This window comes from Chroicocephalus ridibundus, chromosome 6 (assembly GCF_963924245.1).
Source record: "Chroicocephalus ridibundus chromosome 6, bChrRid1.1, whole genome shotgun sequence".
Classification (NCBI taxonomy): Eukaryota; Metazoa; Chordata; class Aves; order Charadriiformes; family Laridae; genus Chroicocephalus; species Chroicocephalus ridibundus.
The window spans coordinates 17,932,057-17,951,660 of NC_086289.1; the positions used below are offsets into that span (position 1 = coordinate 17,932,057).

The following is a 19,604-nucleotide window of genomic DNA, read 5'->3' on the forward strand; positions in this document are numbered from 1 at the left end:
ACTTAAGAAACCTCAAAATAGAAAGGGCTGTAATCTCACTTAGCTACTGCAGAAGAGTGAAATTATGTATTAGTCAGGGCTGCAAAGATGAATTTCTTTTAGTCAGTCTAATTTTAAATGGCAGTGTATGACCCTGTCAGCTGATTCTTTTCTCTAAAAAAGAAAAGGTGTATAAGAAATGGGAACAGTTTAGCATCTTACAGCGAGACTCCTGTTCATTTTTACATGTTTTTCATGAGTACCAGACAAGTCTGAGTAGTCTGATATGTAAGAAATTCCCCATATGCCACATTAAAGACAGGTTTTGGGGTAGGTTTTGTGTGGTTTTAATTAAAGGTATATACTCCATATCCTCAGTTCCACTGAAAAATAACTGGATCCTGAATCTAAATAGCAATTAAGTGGAACGTACATCGTTAAACGGAAGACAAGATGCATATCAAGAAAAGTCAGCAAGCAAGCAGATCGTATGGAAGAGCTGAATGAAAACTGAGGCTCTGTATCAGTAGCTTCTGTAAAATAAACGGCGTATCTTCATAATTCCAGTTTTACCATTAAATAGCCCACATCACTGAGATTACCAAAAGAATGGAAACTAACATTTAACCCTTACTCTTAATGATCTTACCATCACACAAATAACAGAGAAATTTGAAACCTGCTATGTTGTCATAAATATTATGGAGAGTTTTCCCCCACATCTTCAATTTAAATGGAGAAAAAAACAAACAAGAACCCACCCACAGAATGTCTGCAAGCTCCATGAGGACATACTTTATTTTTGGGACATGGGAGAGGTGCCCCAGTGTTTCCTCTGTACTTCAATGTTGAATAGAAAGGACAATATTTTGATAGTGCTGTAGTGATTATCTAGAGCTAATGATTTATAAAGTCTTTTCAATTACAAAACACGTCAAGAAATAGAAGGGATTTGCTAGTCATCACTACTTCAAGACTTTCGCTGCTTATGGGGAAAAAACCCACTATACATATGCCATCTCAGTTTGTCCTGTCCTGCCTGTATTGAAAAAGAAAACATTGAAATGCCTTTTTTTATTTTTAACTAAAAAAATATTCTACAAGCATATGAAAGCCTCTCTTTTTATCTGGCATTTTACTTCTACACTAGTGTAAAACATTGCAACAGCAAATTTATAGGGTTGTCTCCTCTTTCAAAGGTCATAGCCATTTTAAAACTTGAGACTTCAGACTGCAGCATGATCTATAGTAGCTATAAATCAGAATTAAAGGGTATAAAAACATAAAAGAAAGACTATAACATACAATCTTGTTTCTTGTAGTTATAAGAGTAGTGACATGAATTAATCATACGACAAAGACTAAATTTTTGATGAGGCAAGAGCTATCTTTGTAAGTTTTCTGGGTCAGCAGCATGAGAAAGCATGCATTTACATCATAAATATCAAAAAAGCAACTAAACTCAGAATTGAATTTTTCAATTTCGGTTTTCAAGGGCAACATGAAATGGTGACTGCTCTGGGCAGAGCAGCTCGTTGTCATCGTCTGGAGGGGGTCGGGTCTGCTGCGGCTGCTGCTTTTACTCTGAGCAGATGGCTGAGAAGAAATCAGTTTCTAAGTTTAAACAAAACCTGTTACTCTTCTTTGCAAATAAGCCAATTTCCAATTCTAGTCCAAGCAACATTACCATAGAAGAATTCTAGATAAATATAAATTGTCTGCTTGATTTCATCTTCTGTGTAATGCGTAGCATCAGCAGGAGGTAAAATAAATTCAACACAAAGATTTTCAGGGGAAGAAAGCAAAGGTCTAAAAATCCAGGCTAGTTTTTAGCCCAAGTCAATTATTTTTAATTGGGGTTTACACTAGAAAAGGTTTTCATTTAATTTTTTATTTTTAATTTACTTTCAAAGAAGAAAGGAAACAGCACTTACTAGAGCTGTGATACAGCAGAACACTTGGGACTGTTGTCAAGAGCTTCATTCAAAGTAAAGAACTTCAATCAAAAAGAGAAGATGCCCAGTGTCATTTAGATAGATCAAGCCAGCAATGTATTTCCTGATTTTGTATGATTCTAAATCTCCTGTAAGCAGACCGATAATCTGCGCTTCACCAACCACATCACTGAGACATCTGAGAGAGACCAGTTCTCAGCTGCTTCTAGCTTTTGAAATCAGCGAGAGGCATATACGCTGCCTTGGGCACAGGTATCCACAGCATCTTTCATTCCAGCACCTGATACCTTCCTATTGCCAGTCCTAACCCCTGATTTGAGAGAACAGAAGTGTAATTTGGGATATTACCTTTGATAAATTGCTGATTTATATATTCAGATGATATTACACTAATTTTATATTACTGTATCATTATCGTAGGGGTAAAATTGTGGGCATCACTGCAGTGATTCTAGGAATGGAAAACAGAATGTTATAACACTTACAGGAATTTATAAAGAGAGCACAAGCTTGTAATGCATGAAATGATTACAACTGATCAGGGGTCAGGAGTAGGGAATGACTTATTTTTTTAGGTGACCCTCAGAAACAGTGAATATGCTGCAGTGCTAGTACAGAATCTCTCTTTTCACCCCACCCCCCACCAGTCATCCCCTTGAACTTATTTCAATGATTTGAAAGAATAATTTGCTGCTTCATAAATGATTAGCAAAACAAGACATAGCACTAAATATTATCAAGTCCTCTATAAAGCTATTCAAAGGACTGCTTTTATCCTGGAGCCCATAATATTTACAGATCAATTCATATATTTCCATTTACAAAACAAAAGAAAAGGCAACATTTAATGAAAATAGTATTTAAATGAAGAGGTACGGGGGGGAGAACCACAGTAAAATCTACTTGGCTTTAGAAGTGATTAATGAGAATCAGACAAACATTTAACTGCTTCTATATGACAAAAGTGTTCTGGTTACTTCCTACAGATACAGATAAGTGATGGAAAGCTTTTTCTGTACTTAGGTATGTTCAAATTCCAGGTAACGCTTTCAGTTCTCCACTCTGTTGTTGCTGCCTTAAAGCTCTTTTAGTATCTTAGGCATTAGTGGGTTTTGAAAGAAAATTTAGCTAGATGTTGTGAACTGACAGTCATTCAAATCAGAATTAGCAGCATTTTTCTTTTATGTGTGCACTATGAAGTGACAGTAGCAAAGAAGGAACATATTTCAGTCTGCTTAGGAGTTTTTTAGCCATTATCCTATGCAAAATTTCGGTATAAACAGTAGCTACATTGAATTATCTAATATACTTCATTTTAGCTTAAATATCTATTCGCTATTTAAATATATCATCAATAAGAGACTTCTCAATCAGAATTAATATTTTCTTCCCCATACAGACATTTCATAGTAGCTAAAAATCCAGTGGGAATTTATGCCAGACTGTATTTTTACCTCCTGAGTAGGCCATGTGTGATGTATAAGGTACTCACAGTGACTCAGTTTGATATACGCAGTATAATATACATGCACACTCAATTACTATACCATATGTCACAGTCTAATACATTTATTTATCATCCACAAAAATGACAAAGAGATGCACACCCCTAAAAATGCATGATTCAGTGCTCTGATTTAGGAAATGTAAGTCAGTCAGTCATCAAGCTCTATGTGCTTCTGTTCCACTAAATATAAAGCTTTCTTTAAAAGAGGATCTGTATCTCCTGAAGTAGCAGCTAAAACAGTAAAAATTTTCAACTTAACCCTGTCCCTGATTTGGATAGCTGACGATTTGTAAGATTCATCTTTGATTACTAGAAGATATTCCTAGGGCTCCTCCTTTCTCTTCGAGATCATTTTTTAGAACACTACGATTTAAAACCTGTGGTCACAACCAAGTCTAGCTTTCTTAAAATTAAGTGCCCAATAAATTAAAAAAATATTCAATTTGCATGTAAGTTGGTGTCAATTACCTATATACTGCAGAATACTGAATACTCAGTACCTACTCCTAAAAAATCTACGAGTTCATACAATATTCATAAAACTCATAAAAGAATGCATTCTTTAGTAAGGGCTATCTTTAAGATTTCCTGTTTCTGTCCAAAAGAGACATTGGTAAACTTGTCTGAAATTTGGTTTGGGTTTTTTTTTTTTTGGCCACCATCAGTTCTTTAGATTACCGCATCATTTAACCAAACACTTGTCTATTTTCCATTTAAGTCAGAGGTATATTTAGTCTAAATAAGTCAGGATTTCAAGAAGTTTTACTACAGGTAACAGCAGCACAACAATGAAGAAAAAATACAGGCACTATACACAGGTAAGTCTTACTGAAAAATCCTGCTCAATTATTTCAGCATCTGCCCAAACAAATTTCGTCCAACAGTTAGTCCAGAAAGCGGATGCTTGGAATTGCTATTTAAACAGAACCTACTGAACTGGGCATTTGATTGAAAGCTTGTGATGATGAGTAGTGATTAGTAGATGCATGAACCAGACTCCAGTCAGCTGCTCTTTAGATTTTGGAAGCAGCAATCCCCTTGAGGCAAGCCTTAAATATCAACTGTGACTTAACTCAATGTAGTCTAATAAAATAGTTTGTGTAAAGTATAAGAAATCCTATTGCAATTTTAACCCTTCCAGGCAGCAAGTGAGAGAAAACAGCCTCCCTCTTTGGCACATGACCAACAGGAAAGGGTCTAGATGATTTATGGAAAGACTGTTCTGGAAAGAGAATATTATGCAACTCCAACGTGTGACCTTTAGTTTTCCCTAAAGAGTCAGGAGGCTTATGAAAAACACCTACCAGTAGGTGCAGATGAGATGCTGGAAGCAATGCATGTGGCCTAAGTATCTCTCATCACGCAACATACTACCTGGCCCATCAGTCAAAGCAAAACACAGAAACAGAAAAGTGATACATGGACTGCAGACCATGGTAAGGGCTCAGAAAGTACACATCCTTTAATTGCTACCAACAAATCAATTAAGTCTCTTAGAAACCTGAATTTTTTCTGTGGGAAATTGAAGGCCTTTTGATGAGACCGCTGGCCGAGTTATGAGACATCCCGTGTTCTTGCAATAATCTCATAGCCCAACAGAAGAAATCTAGAATTTAATGCCATTTTGAATTCAGCAAAGCAACCTTCCACGTTGACTTCTGTGGTGTAAGAAAGCTATTTTGCATCTATCAAAAACTTCTGAAGAGCCTTTGAACAATTATGACTACAACACTCTTCTAGCAATTTGTGACTAATGCTGTAAAATGAAGTTACGTGGTTATTGCAGTCAACCCCCTGATTATATAAACCACTTTCCAATAGATTCAGATATGAAAGAGGCTGGTTGACAGATGCACGTCCAGGCTAAAACTCAGAACATCACACAATTGTCTTTATAACTTTTTTTCTGGAAACTCTGGGGACTAGCACATTAGCGAGGAAGAGTATAAAAACGAGTTGTTTCTTTAGCAAATTAGAAGTGCAGCATGAGAAACTGTAGACTTTTATTCGTCTTCAGGTACCAAATACTAAATCTTCATTTTCCTGTGCATAACAAGTAAATCTGACACTAAAATTTATCACATTAGCAACGTGCACTGGAAAAGCTACTCTAGGACTATCACAGCCCTTGAACTCTCACTTTTGAGGCAACAAAACTTTTCCTGCTTAAATAATCTGCTGAGCAATAACGAGGAACCTAGGTGATGCAGAGCTACTGCATTTATTTCCTGTATGGCACATTAGCCCCAAATCCATATGACTTCTTCAAAAACCAGAAAAGTTAGTCCTTTATTTGCCTGTTATACGCATACAAACTTATTACAGTACATAGACATCATATTGTCCAATGTGTTTTGGCTGCTGATACTAAAAATGTTATTCATCTGAAGAAAAGAACTACCAAAAATGCCAGGACACTGTAGAGGATCTACTCCAGCCTGTCAGAGAGATCTTAAGAACTGTGAAGTCTTTGGAGGAAGGAAAAAAAAAAAAAAAGTCGGAAAAAAAAAGTCTACGCATAGACAAGGGTCCTGTACACTAAAACTCAACCACAAATTCTTGAGGACAAAAAAACCCCAAACCATAACATAAAACAGAGATCTAAGTTTTGACAACAGCCTTCTTTTGTGTTATAGGCAGAAAATAATATGATTTTGTCCCATTACATAGAATCTCATAAGAGACTATCCCACTTAGGAGAGTGTCTTACGGGGTGTTATCAAGCATGTGGTCCTGCAAGATCAGTTCTTACAGAATAATAATTGAGAGCCACTATCAGTAATTGCAGCCCAACATCTGCCCCTCCCAACCCCACCCCCGCACCTCAAAACAGCCCTGAAAAGGAGCCAATCCAGTAATTGTGGGCATTACATCAAATTTGTCATTTCTTGATTGGAAAAAGGTTTCTGACATCACATAAGGAGAATAAAGAAAAGAGGGAAGTAAGCAGAAAGGGATAAATTGTTTTTTGAAAAATAAGATTTTTCTCTTAAAGGAACATTTGGTTTACGCTAACAAAGAAGACAGAAGCTGCTGGGGTTGGATTTACTCTGCTTTATGACTTTGTACTAGAACCCAGAAGCCCAAATTTCATTCTTGAATCCTACACCACCCACGCTTTCTAAACTTGCACAGTCCTGGCTCTCAAAAAAGGTTTTCGATAATAACCTGAACTACATTAGGAATATTTGGCTACAATCATTATATACTTCTCATGATAAATAGCCTTTATTTACTTATTTGGTTACTGTAGTCATAAGCAATTAGTAAGACTGACAGGTAGAAACACCTTTACTACCAAATCCTGTGGAGACTATGGATGCTGAGCCCCTTCTGAAGAGACCTGGCCATTCCTTAATTGCTGATTGAAGAAGGGTCAACAAATGGTTGCTAAAAAATTGTGGTTCTTCAGGGATAAAAAAAAACAATAAATAAAATCAATAGCAACCTAGCAATTCCGAAAGAAAGTATCATTTGTTGAAAGCTGGGAGAGAATAGTCCTGCAACACTACTTCAGAATCAGACTTGTTCTGCCTAGGCTTGATTGCTCAAAAATTTATTTTGCCTCATGAGATTCTTGTTTACCCCTAGAAAAAGAAATTGCAAATGGCATAGTTTTAGGGACACAGATTCTCTGATAGGAAGCAAGCTCCTTGAATGCTCTTTGATAACTGGCACAGCAGTCTCAAAGACAGACATTTTAAAATCATCATTATCAGTACAACATCGTCATGGTTTAGGCACCAGGACAAACATGAAGAACCCTCAAACAATTAGGACAAGAAAGGAAATAGTGTGAAGAGCTTTACAAAGGGAGGCTTAAACAAAAGTAATCAAAAACCTAAAAGAAAATTCTATACAAAACCAAGCTGAAGTTACACAGCTACAGAAGAGCAGGTCAGTATGTACTGCATTTTGCTACCACGCAATTTTGTGAATTGCATTGATTTGGGATTATGCTGCCCTGCTGTGGGAAGACGCAGGGACTATGAATTCTATACAGGGCCTCAGATGTCAATGGGTAAAAGACTGATATTGTGCATGTGTGTGTTGGAACAGACAAAGTTTAAAAAAGATCTTGCATCACTATTTGCCATACCATGTATTTCTGGATCAGGAATGTCAGTTTCCATTCTAGCAAGCAGCATGATCTCTGACTTCAGTTTTTAAAATACAAAACTTGTCTAGGCCTTTTAAGCTGGACTTTGGTGGTATGGTATTAGATCAGTTAAGCTAAAGCAATTAGTTTCAGTACAACAGATTGCTGTATTCGGACAAACCAGATACCTTCTTATGAATATGGCTGATGAAATTAAAATTATGACTCCATACTTTCTCCTTGCAGCCGTTCATTCTTTCTCCTCTGGCAGAAGCTACTGTTGCCACTGCAGTGACAATGGGATTAGCCATGCAAATGGTTCTCATCCCCAAAATCAAGATCAGCCAGAAGACTACAAACAACAGTGTTCACATCTAACGTTACCATCAGGAAGGCTCATACAGTCTGTCCCACCAGTTGTTTTAAATTAAAGCATGAGAATCACTTCATAATGTTACTTTGTGCAACTTTGCATACACTATTTGCTTCTTCATGAGATCTTGTTCACCTTTAGTGTCCCCTGTGGAGTAGCAGGGACAAGTGTGCTTATTTTTATCAAATAACAGAATAACTAAGTGAAGAACAGGGAGAACACAAGAGGCTCAGACTGCTGCACCACACATCTAAATCAATTGTAAAGCCAAAGCATTCCTCCCATTCCTATCTATCCTATCCCATCCTATCTCCAAGCTCTGCCATGCTTCATTTTCTCACTCTAAATCTCATCTTTATCCAAACATCAGTCCTCCTAAATGGAAAGAAACAGAGGAAGACGTTACATAATTTTTGTAATTTTAAAATACATTGTGCAGTTTTTAGTGATTGCTAAAAAAAAAATCATAGTTAACACAAAGAAAAGAATCAGTAAAGACTTTTTAAAAAGTTGTTTTAAAGCTTGCAATCTGTTAAAAAAACCTAGAAGAACGTTTTTGAAACAGTTGGCACCATCTGTTTAACAAAAAAAGGGGGGGGAAATTACTGTAGTTAGCAGAAGCATTGCTTAACTCAGCAGACCAGCAAATAAGTAAAAAACCCATCAATTTGTATTTCAATAAAATATAAATTATCTGGATTTTGCCAGAGAGAAATAGACTGTGTCGTGGTAATGTGTAACTACATTTGATAACATTCTTTAGCACATATTTCATTATTTCTCAACATCTCGTAGGTACTCAAAAAATACTTAGCCACAAACCACATTTAATTCCCAGTACTCTGTGGTGAAAGCCAAGTAAACACATTACAAACTGGGCATCTGCTTACCCAAGACCAACACATGGCATTTATAATTTTGCCAGTTCCGTTACTAACATATCCAAACAGATGCCAAAGGATGTAATCCAAAGACTTTTCAGGCAATGGGAATGAATTGGCCTTATTCAGAAGCAAAGCATTAAAATCACCTAATGGATGACACCAACATAAAAACATGGTGCTAAGCTTTACAATGCACAGGAGGGGTAAAAAGAAATGTTAAGGCAATAATACAGATGCTCAGAACTAGAAATAGGAACCTCTTATACACATTGTCAGCTGTTATCAGCTTCTCTTGCCCAAGTACATAAAATACACTTTCAGTGACAAAACAGCTGGGTGCCACCGGTCCCTCTTCTCTCAGTAACGTAAATATTGAGCTCGCTGGCAACAAATACATCTGGTAAGGGCTGTTTGATGTATCAGATGATTTTGGTTTTGTCATCATAATAACAAAAACTCAACCATTTAGCAAGCCAGATCGCTTTCCTAAACAGATGCTCACAGCGTATTCTGTAATGTCAGGCAAGACAGTAAAGATAACAAAAACCTACAATATCTGGTAAAATATACTGGATAGTATAGATGTGCTTGAGGAGTATGGTGCAGACACATCCACCTTGATCTGCGATCCCCCAAGGCCCAACACCATCACCTTGGCACTGCACTGAAATAAGCCTTATATAACTCACCATGCCAGAGACTGCAGTTCAGCATTTCGCACACAACCAGTTTATGTCCATCAGGTCCAGCACTAAACTTGAGGTAATGTGCCTAAGTGGACCTCTGGTGACACCATACTGCTCAGAATGCCCAATCCAGGAAAACCTTTGTTCAAGCTGAATGCTGCAGGAGTTTTTCTGGACCCCAGTTAGTCCTGAAAACAGCTTACATGCCACTGCACCTAAGCTAGTCAACCACACCAACTAATACATCAGCTAAATAAGGCTTGCTAGAACTGACTACACATCTATGGCCTGACTTGCCCACTAAACGAACCAGATAAAGCCCTCGGGGGTGGTGGGGGTCACTAGACTGTAAGCAACATTTTATTTTAATCTTTCAGATTTTATGCTTGATCATATTATCCATGGCTAATAGTTCCTGCAGCCTTTTGTTCCTGCCCATAAGAATATCAAAAAAGTGCTCCTAATATAGTGCAATTATAGGGAATTCATATATTGCACCAACATAGTAAACATTCCACAAATTCAATAAATTATACCAGTAGATAAGTAGATACTGGAAGTCTGTATTAATACACTCAGGTCTGTGAGGGATGACATCACCTGGATGTAACTAGGAAGACAGAAAACCATGATGTAAAACTGCCCTAGTGTGAAACTCAGCTGACTGTGCTGACCCATGGCATCAGCTACTGATGTTGTCTGCTCCAGACCTCTAACCGAATGCTTACCAAAGCAAACAAACAAAAAATACTGAACTTTGTTATAAGTCCAGACACTGCCCGCTGGTCTGACCCTACAGACATGAAGGAGTAATGAAAGAGGCTCTCCATCAAAAGGACACTAAAGTCTGTCTGGAAGTGATGGCATATTTTCAGAAAGAGCAGGGTTCAATTTTACTGCCAGGGCACATTCAAGTAGGTGGGAGAAGCCTTGTAGGTCAGGCTTTTTATTAACGTGGGAACAAAGACTAGCCTCCACATCATCCCCACGGCATTCCAGCCGTCCGTTTTTCTTGTTTTCCTTTGAGATTGGTAGCACACAAAAAACATCTCATTCTCTCCTCAATAATTTATCTTTTTTGGGGGGGACATATTTTCCATTTGACAGAATCATATTCAAAATATCATAGAATTTACAGACTAGCAATGCAACATGGAAAAGAAGCTATCCAGAAAAAGGAAGGGAGAAAACATTTGAATTCATGAGTATTTGACAGCTGAATAAGTCATGTCACTGAATTTTGTATCAAGCATAATTTGAAATATCCCTTTTCATTTCACTGTATTTTTAAAGAAATGCCTGATAATGCATCAAAACAGAAAAAAAAATTACTTAATTCTAAAGGAACTTCTGATGAAAACCAGCCTTTGAGGCATTTTATTGTGGTACTTCTGTCAATGATTCCATAATAACTCTGGAGAAGAAATACTCTCTATAAATAAAACAGACCAAAAAGCTGTGAAAAACAATTATAACACACATTCAAACTTTACCCTTTGAGTCCTGGTAATGACATTCTGTCTTCTATGCAGATGCTGTCCATGTGGGATCAGAGTAAGCCAAGCACATTTGACCTACCAAGCTTAACATGACTGTAAGTGAATCTCAAAGACAGGAACGCAGGACGTATGATGCCGCAGCCCTGATTGATAACTAAGAAGTCAGTTATAAATAAATCTGGAACAGTTGGGATTGACTGTTGTTTAGCACTTTCAGACAGACATTCAGGGCAACTGGCAGGGATTTTGAAAGCTGTTTCCTATATTAGAATCATGACAAAAATAGAAGTGTGGCTGCATTCCCTTGTCTTCTGCTAAAATAGATCTTACTCAAAAACATTTTTACAAGTTTGGCGAGGCATAACTAGTCCACTGTCAGATACAGAGCAAAATCATACTTGGAAATCCCATGTTGATCTACCATGAATAGTTACTTATGGAATTAATAAGAACAAAAAAAATGGCAAGTACTAGGAGATATCAGGGACAAGGAGAAGCTGGGGTTACTACATTATTTTTTAAACTTGTAAGTGAAGGTACAATCAGAATTCGCTAGCCAAAAAGACCCTTAAGACCTTTAATAATAAAATAAAAAAGGGAAAATCATATATTTTACCAACTGTCCTTAGGAATATGTGGGGTTTTTTTCAGGTTTGGGGTGTTTTGTTGCTGGTTTGGGTTTTTTTGTTTTGTTTTTAAATTTAAGAACAGATGTTGCATAACAACTACTGACAGCAAGACCAAGTTGTGAGACTGGAATGGGAAAGAGGGAGCATGTATGGGTTTTCTTCTGTTTTTAAGTGCCCCAAATACCATTTACAGGGCAAGCATTTGTCACAGAGTTCTCTCGCCTCCAGCACTTAAGCTTCCAGATAAATTAAGTTAGCTTTTATTTAAGTGGGTTTTGCAGCCAAAATATACCTACCAAAATATTGAGAGATTAGCTAGTTCACTGACTGAACAGCCCATTGTTCTGCCAAAATTATCAGTGGCCTTAATGAGCAATTAAGAGCTTTCAGGGTCAGTGAGGACAGAAAATCTTAACAGATAGATCAGAAATTCTGTGTATAACATCATGCTGTTTCAGATCATGAGTAACCTCCCAAACTATATGCAAGAGGCATGTGTGACTGAGAATAGAATGTGTACAGTGTAATACAAAATCACAGGAGAGACTAGAATACAATAAGAGCAATTTGATTTAGCCAAGTAACTCTCCCGAACAGGTTTCCCGTAAACTACTCTTTCTCAACCAAAACAGGTCTGCACAGTGTTTCGCTGACAGATACGAAATTGCGCCACCTGCACGCACTCTAAGCCACCCAGAACCACATCAGCTCCAGCCCAGAAACACTGTGACCGTGGTGCGGGTGCCAGCCAGCCATCTCTCAGCAGAGCTCGGGGCTGTGGTTCAGCACCCGGTGCGCCCTGAAGCAGACCTCCTGGTTCCAAGCAGGATCACAGCTTCTTAGGTCAGGACACGCACAAAGCGGACTCGCACTTCTCTGCAAAATACTGTGTACCTGATCTACCTGTGACTTCCAGCTATTATTCCTATAGTTTCTACAATATGCAAAATGCAACAGAATCAGCACTATGAAATCTCTGCAACTTGCCTTCTAAAGTAAGCCTAGTATAAACAGGCCTAATCCAAGGACTCCAGGCTTGCTGAAACAGTGCACATACAGGACTACATTTCAGTCATTGAACTGTGTTTTTTCCGTCACGACAACTGCTGAAAATACACTTATTGAAAGAGAGAAAATTCATCATAAAGAGTCAAATCTTTTCTTTGTAATGGATTGCCACATTGCAGACGTAGTTTCCTTTTACCAGAACAGCCTGCATAAATGTATTTTAAACTAATTACCTTTAGGTGGAAAATATGACTTGCTTTCAGCTTTGTGAGGCCAGTCCACCACAAGAGGTCCAAACCTACGAAAGCTGGCAGTGATCTCATCTACAAAAAACAAAGGAGGCACCTTAGAGAGAATCTGAAGACTGACAGTGGCGAGGTAAAAATTCTTACTTCAAAAAACAAACAGTCTATTTTCTACACCTGTTAAGAACAATGAAAACTGCAATAACGTACATAGAGGATATCTAAATATTCTTTCACCTCTGTGCTACACATGGATGCTTAAAAAAGTAATTTTACTTTCCACTAATGCAAGCTTGCAGCAGGATTAAATGCAAACATGATCTATCAGAAGTGAATATGCTTCAGCTGCGGTCTATTTCTAATTATAGCCACAAAGCAGGGTCAGATGCAGCCACATGGGACTGAAGGAGGAGCTACATGTTGGCATGGCCGCTCCTTGCAGCATACCCTAGAAAGCAGGCTGCATCAGGTCATGCGACTCTGGGGATTTCATCTTCCTCAGTCCCCTCTGGAAATCTGCCTTGAATTATCAAGTTATTTCTTTGCTTTTTAAGCATCTATTTAGAAACACTGTGGAACACACATCTCAAACTATCGTATAGCACAATTCTGGCTTACATGCAAGCACTTCAGAAAAAAGTATTTTATTTTTTAAAAATCTTTTTTCTCAATGCATTTATTTATGTCCTTTAAAGAAAAAATTAGTTTAAAATTGTGTCTAATGTGATACTAGATAAATCAGAGCGACAATCCATCAGGAGAGAAGGCTGAAGACAAAAGCAGTAGTTTTCCAATTTTTTGATTGCTGTTCGAGATCTGTCCAACCTATCTGACCCCATGAGCTGCACGTCAGATTTTTCAAGCAACTAGAGTCACAAAACACATACTGCATAACTCAACTCAGGAGCTGAAGGAAAAAGGTGTTGCTGGAATTGATCTCTCATGGAAGAGGGTGACAGCTCCCAAGTGGCCATGTTACTTCCTCGCAGAATGGGCTGGGCGTGTATTTTGGTTCTGATTTTGACCCAGCATCATTCACATCAGTTGTACCTGTTGGCCTGCTTCTTCTCACAGCTGGGGATTCAGATTACCCAGCAGTCCCTGTATCAGCAGTCCTGCAACTCATCATGTGACATGGGAACTGCATTTGAGCTGTTTGTAAACCACAGATTGGCAACTTATACTATTTCTTTATTAAAATTGCATGTGGCTTAGGCTTCAATTTAGTAGATCAGATTTGGAGATCCCTCTCTTTTCATTATAAGGCATCCTCAAATTCCCTGTGTATGCCAATTCAAGGCAGACAGTGGTGGATTCCATCTATAATAAGAAAAATACAACAAAAGCTGTCACAATTTTGGTTTGCGAGTCAGGGTGCGTGGAGGCACACACACACAAGTAGAGCAAATATTGATTTAGATTGAGAAAAAACCTGACCATCCCTATTAAGCTGGTTTTTATTTTGTAACCATATTAATCGCCCTACATTTGTCGACTGAGCTCTGCATATATGCTGGATATAAGAGCTGATTGATTAAAGCCTGATTTATTTTGGTAAGGACTGTATTAACAAAGGCCTTAAAGCCAACCACATCTTTTGAAAAGAACAGGGAAAGACTGTGGAGGAGTGACAGTACCCACTAAGTTCCCTTTTTCAGCTTCACATACATGGAAACACATGCTGCTATTGCAGATTAGAAAACCTGCTATTTCTGTCTCCATCTCTTCTGATCTACAGTATAAAAGAACGTCAAGTAAATTCTGAGGTGAAGCAGGGGGTGGTGGTGTTTGTTTTAAATAATGCCACAGGCACTACAAGCGACATACCTGGGAAAATACATTTGTTTTTAATGGAAATCTGCCCTTTTTAAAGTAATTACATGAAAGCCAATTCCCACATCTCACCAATGTAACTTATTCACAGTACCTTCATCAATGTCAGGAGGAAGACCTCCAACAAACACCTTTCTAGAATAGCGTTCCACTCTTTCACCATTCTGACAGCGTGTTGGAGAGCTGAGACCCGATGATAAAGACTGATCACCATGACTGTCGTCTAGGAAGCCATCTTCAAAAGGAAAGAGTGAAGACCGACCTGTAACAGATTTTGTAGTATCTATAATTAACGCTATTTCCTGGAGAATTAAATATTTCAGTAAAAGACGTTATATTTTCCTTTTACAGTTTTGCTTTAACAGATTTTGCATTAAAGGGCCCAGCTAAGCAGTCCAATTAGCCAAAGGACATTCATTAGTATTGCTTCTATTTTTCCAAGCCTATATTATATTATCCTTACAAGAAAATAAACCTAATTTAGCTTTAAAGCAAATCCTTGCAAATGGCTAGCAATGATAACCAACAAGTTATCTGATAAAATTGTGTGTCATAGCTATAGAAAGAACCTTTATAAGATTTGCATTTCAGACCGATTCTTAGAGATTTAAATCTTCCATAACAGATCTTGAAGGAACGATCTTAAAGAGCAGATCCCTCAAGCCATTGCACTGCAGAGCAGGACAGTCTCCTTCAGAGTGCTTTACAGGGTCCTAACCACAAGGGCTGCATCACTTCCTCCTCAAGTGAACAGAGGCTCAGTCTGAATAGGGGGGCAAACAGCAAAATAAACATAGAAAAGCTTTGTATTGTGGATATTAAATATGTAAGTGAAGCAAGAAGCTTAGCTAACAAGAAAAAAAAGAGTTTAAAATCTTATTAAATAAACCACAAAAAACCTGCACTTGAAGAAAAAAGTTGTTAGCTAGGATAGCCTGTCAAGCTGTTACTCAGTGTTAAACACCCCTTCAGTAATGAGTTAACAAAAAGTAACATAAATGGCTGCAACTCAGTTTGTTAATGAAAAGAATTTATTTGTGGTCATTTGATGCAATTAACTCGTTGCTATTACTACAAAAGTATACACGTTATCTTAAGAACAGATCTATTAACCCAGAAGATAAAGCGATATCAAAGTCTGTAAGTAAGCAATGCTGCAGAACACACCATCTTTAGAATTTAATAATTCCCTATACCTGAGTTGAAAAATAAATCCTGCAACATAGAGAGATGTATAAATGGGAACCCCCATCTCAACTCTGAAAGGGTAAATGTCCCCTCATATCATGGGAGATTGCTCCCAGGCATGGAATTATAATTAAGTGATACAAACAGTTTCTAGGGGGGCTAATTACAAATACAAATAGCAGGGCACATAATTAAATTCAAAGGTAGTGGATCACATGAAACCAACTTCTGGCAAGACCTAAGGAAGAATTGATACCATACCGGTATTAGCAGCACAGGGAAGTACAGGGAAAAAAAACAGGGACAAGGAGAAAAACCAAGACATGCAGAGGGACACTAGTGAGAAAAATGCATGCACTGAAAATACCAGTAAAGGAGTCTCCAGTACTAAAGGACAGATTACAAAAAGAAGCAGCTACCCTATATATGCAAAACAAGCTAACAAATAAAAACCAGGAAAGATGGTCTGACTGACACAGAACACCAGCCTGACATCTTTATGAACACTGGGTACTAGAAAAGTCGTGATTAGAAAGAATATATTGAATGCACAACATTGACAGAGATCACAGATACAGAAATCCACTGAAGCAAAAATCCTACTGTGCTTTCTAATCACCACCATAAAAAACAGGGTAAATGCCACAATCAGAGAAGGACTTAGAGATGCTACTCTTCAGAGTCTAGTACAACTAGTCAGAAATAGTGGATTTAGAGCATAAAACAGGAAAGACTATTGATGAATATTCCGTTAATGGCAAACAGGTGATGCACATATATAAACATAATGAATTTCAGCATAAAAGAGAATACATGCATGAGAGAAATAATAATTAGGAAGGCTAAAATTGTGTAAAAGTATCAAATCAGAAAATCCATTGAAAAGTAGGAAATTTGAAAACATCCGTAAGATTGACATTACTAAGACGCTAAATAATCTTTTAATTCCCACACCCCCAACCTACCTTCTTGTAAAAAATAAGAACACGGGCCATTAGTAGAAGCTGACATATCGAATTAATAGGTACTAGAACAAGGTGTTCAACTAAAATACAAGTATATAGAGGAGGCTGAGTAAGTGCTGAGTTCTGAAGGAAATAACAAAAATGCACAGCAGCTTAAAAAGCAAGGTATCGCCTCTTATGCCAGATGCTTGACAGTCTGCAAGCATTGTACTCATCTTAAGTAAATGCAAAAGATGATCTAACACTTTATACTTAAGTCAACTATAGAGTTAAATGTATAAAGTATACATTTAAAATAATGGAAAGCATATGGACAAGCTAATAGGGAATGACTGTTCACTGTGTCTTCCAGTAAGGGGAAACTAAAGTGCACTGAACACAATCCATACATGGCAAGGCTGAAAGCAAGTCAAACTGTGGAACCCCTTGCAACAGGCTTTTTAAGATGCTGAGAAGTTTATGTAGGTTCAGAAAAGGGAATGAGCAAGAATAGGAGAAAAATCCATTCTGAAGCAATAAATATTGAGACATCACCTCAAGAAACTGCCAGAGGCAAATCTCTGGGAGAGTATTATGGGAAAGCATCACTAAATGCCCTATTTTTATACTCTGCGCCCCTTCCCTGGCATCTCTAAGTCTTCAGTGTAGCAGAATAGATTTTGGGTTGATTTCCCATAGCTATGCTTACATCTGTACCTGAAAAACTGGTTGTAAAAGTTAAAAACAAGGTACCTAGAAGAACATGACTCAACAGCTCTAAGCATACCTACAAAGAAACACTCGCCTCTTTACTCAAAGAAAACAGAAGATCAAATAGAGAACGGATAGGTTATGGCAAGCCCCAAGAAATTTCTGACAAAACCTCTTCTCACTGAAGATGCTTAGTCACAGTGACAGAATCAAAGACTAATTAAAATATCCGAGTATAATAAACATGAAATGAGTCCCTGCACAGATTTGCCTCCAGGTACTCTGCTTATTACCACAATGGTAAAAACAATAATAGAGAAGGATATATGAGAACATTTGATAAACAACACATTATTTTTTTTAACAGTCTATTGTAGAATTTCATGTTTCTTTAGATTAAGAAAGCTTGAAACAACATTATGAAATTCAAGGTAATAAAAAAGCATGAATATCACAAACTTTAAGATCGTATGAGTAAGACAAGTCACAAAATCCCTAACATTAATGACAAGACACACGCATACACACACACAAAAATCTACTTGTTACTATAGAAAAGCCTGAATTTCACACAGGAAACAAATACTGAGTGAAACATGCTTTTTTGTTACAGTGAAAAAAAAATAAATCTGAAAGTCCAGCACATTCAGAACTTGTTTGCCCTGTTTTGTCGTAACTACAATTTGTATAAGACAGCCTACACTACATTCATCATAATTATTGCCACATTATTATATTTCACTTCTACAAGTAAACATTAGTTGCAAGAAGTTAATAGCGCCCAACTGATTCCCCCCTTCCTTCCCTACTTTGGTGCCATTTGTTCAACCTGGAAACCCTTGCACAATCATAAAATGAAATTAAACAGTGTTTACATGCACAGAGAGTATACAATATTATATACTCCGCATACTTTCCAATTTGTTTCAGTACCATGAGAGCACTCAGAAAGTGTAAGGATGCATTCCACATCTGTTAACAATAGCATTTTTTCTGGAAGTGGGCAAACTAGGAAGGTAACTTTATGGAGAAAACTTAAATCTTCTATTTTTGTTTCAACTATCAGATAAACACTAAAACCAGTCAGCTTTGAACAAAATAAGCTCAAATTCTGTGTTACAAACTGTGTTAGTACAGACTGCACAGCCTACTGCCTCAATCCATACATATGTACAAACTACAAGTTACTTATACGCTATCAGCTTGCTTGGATGCCTACATTTGTCTCCAAGCTTCTTCACAAATGTGATGCAAATTCTACATTTTGAAAAGGAAGCGATGTCACATGCATAGCTGTCACAGAACATACACGAGACAGAAGATAAAATGAAGTTTAATGCCAAAATGCCCCAAGCAGGTGGCACCGCCCAACTCTAATTGATAAAAGCTGCAATCTTCACTGTTATTTTCCCAAGAGAAAACCAGTCTGTGTAAGCTACAACAGAGACCATAAATGTAAGGTACATTAGTACTTTTCTCGGTAGTCAGCAAGCTTGCTATTGGCCATGTTCATTAATCTCTCAGAATAAACATATGCAGCACTGTACATTTCTAAAATGTTTTCAGTCTGCTTTTAGTTTTTAAGGGTTGTCTATGATAAAATAAAGTTAAAATGTGCTCAAATGTTTTATCTTTTTAGATTATTATTATTATTATCAATATTCACTGTTGAGGACAATTATTAATATTGGTATTCACAATGTTCTACCTAAGGCAATCCAATGTAATATGCAATGAAAGATTTTTCATCTAAGAAAAAAATATTTTTGAAGTGTTCAATGCACTAGTTAAACATTGCAGTTCTATAAAAAAAACCAAACCAAAACAAACCAGAAAACACTCTTTTTTTTGGAACACTAGAGATTTAAAGTCATAAATACGCATCATGAGAGAGTTTTTACATTCAGTCATCCTCCAGTTCACTGATAGTAGCAACACACTTGAAGTTATCAGCTCAAGATCATCATTGCTTTAATCTGCTATTAAAAGGGAGATGTTTTACAAATGAAGAATAGGAGATTGATACAAAGCAATTGATCAACCAAATAATGTTAAAATTGGTAA

At 37.3% G+C, this 19,604-nt stretch overlaps 1 protein-coding gene across 10 annotated transcripts in view; it reads right to left on the reverse strand.

Annotated features, from left to right (window-relative positions):
• Nucleotides 1–19,604, reverse strand: part of CPEB3 (cytoplasmic polyadenylation element binding protein 3) — a 95,607-nt gene that overhangs the window by 16,221 nt on the left and 59,782 nt on the right. For 8 of the 10 annotated variants that reach the window (XM_063339719.1, XM_063339717.1, XM_063339715.1 and 5 more), the window contains 2 exons: nucleotides 14,792–14,959; nucleotides 12,853–12,942 (listed from right to left, as the gene is read on the reverse strand). The exons of the other annotated variants lie outside the window; for them this stretch is intronic. In XM_063339719.1, the coding sequence (XP_063195789.1) occupies nucleotides 12,853–12,942; nucleotides 14,792–14,959 (258 nt within the window). The remainder of the gene's footprint in view (nucleotides 1–12,852; nucleotides 12,943–14,791; nucleotides 14,960–19,604) is intronic. 10 annotated transcript variants of the gene reach the window in all.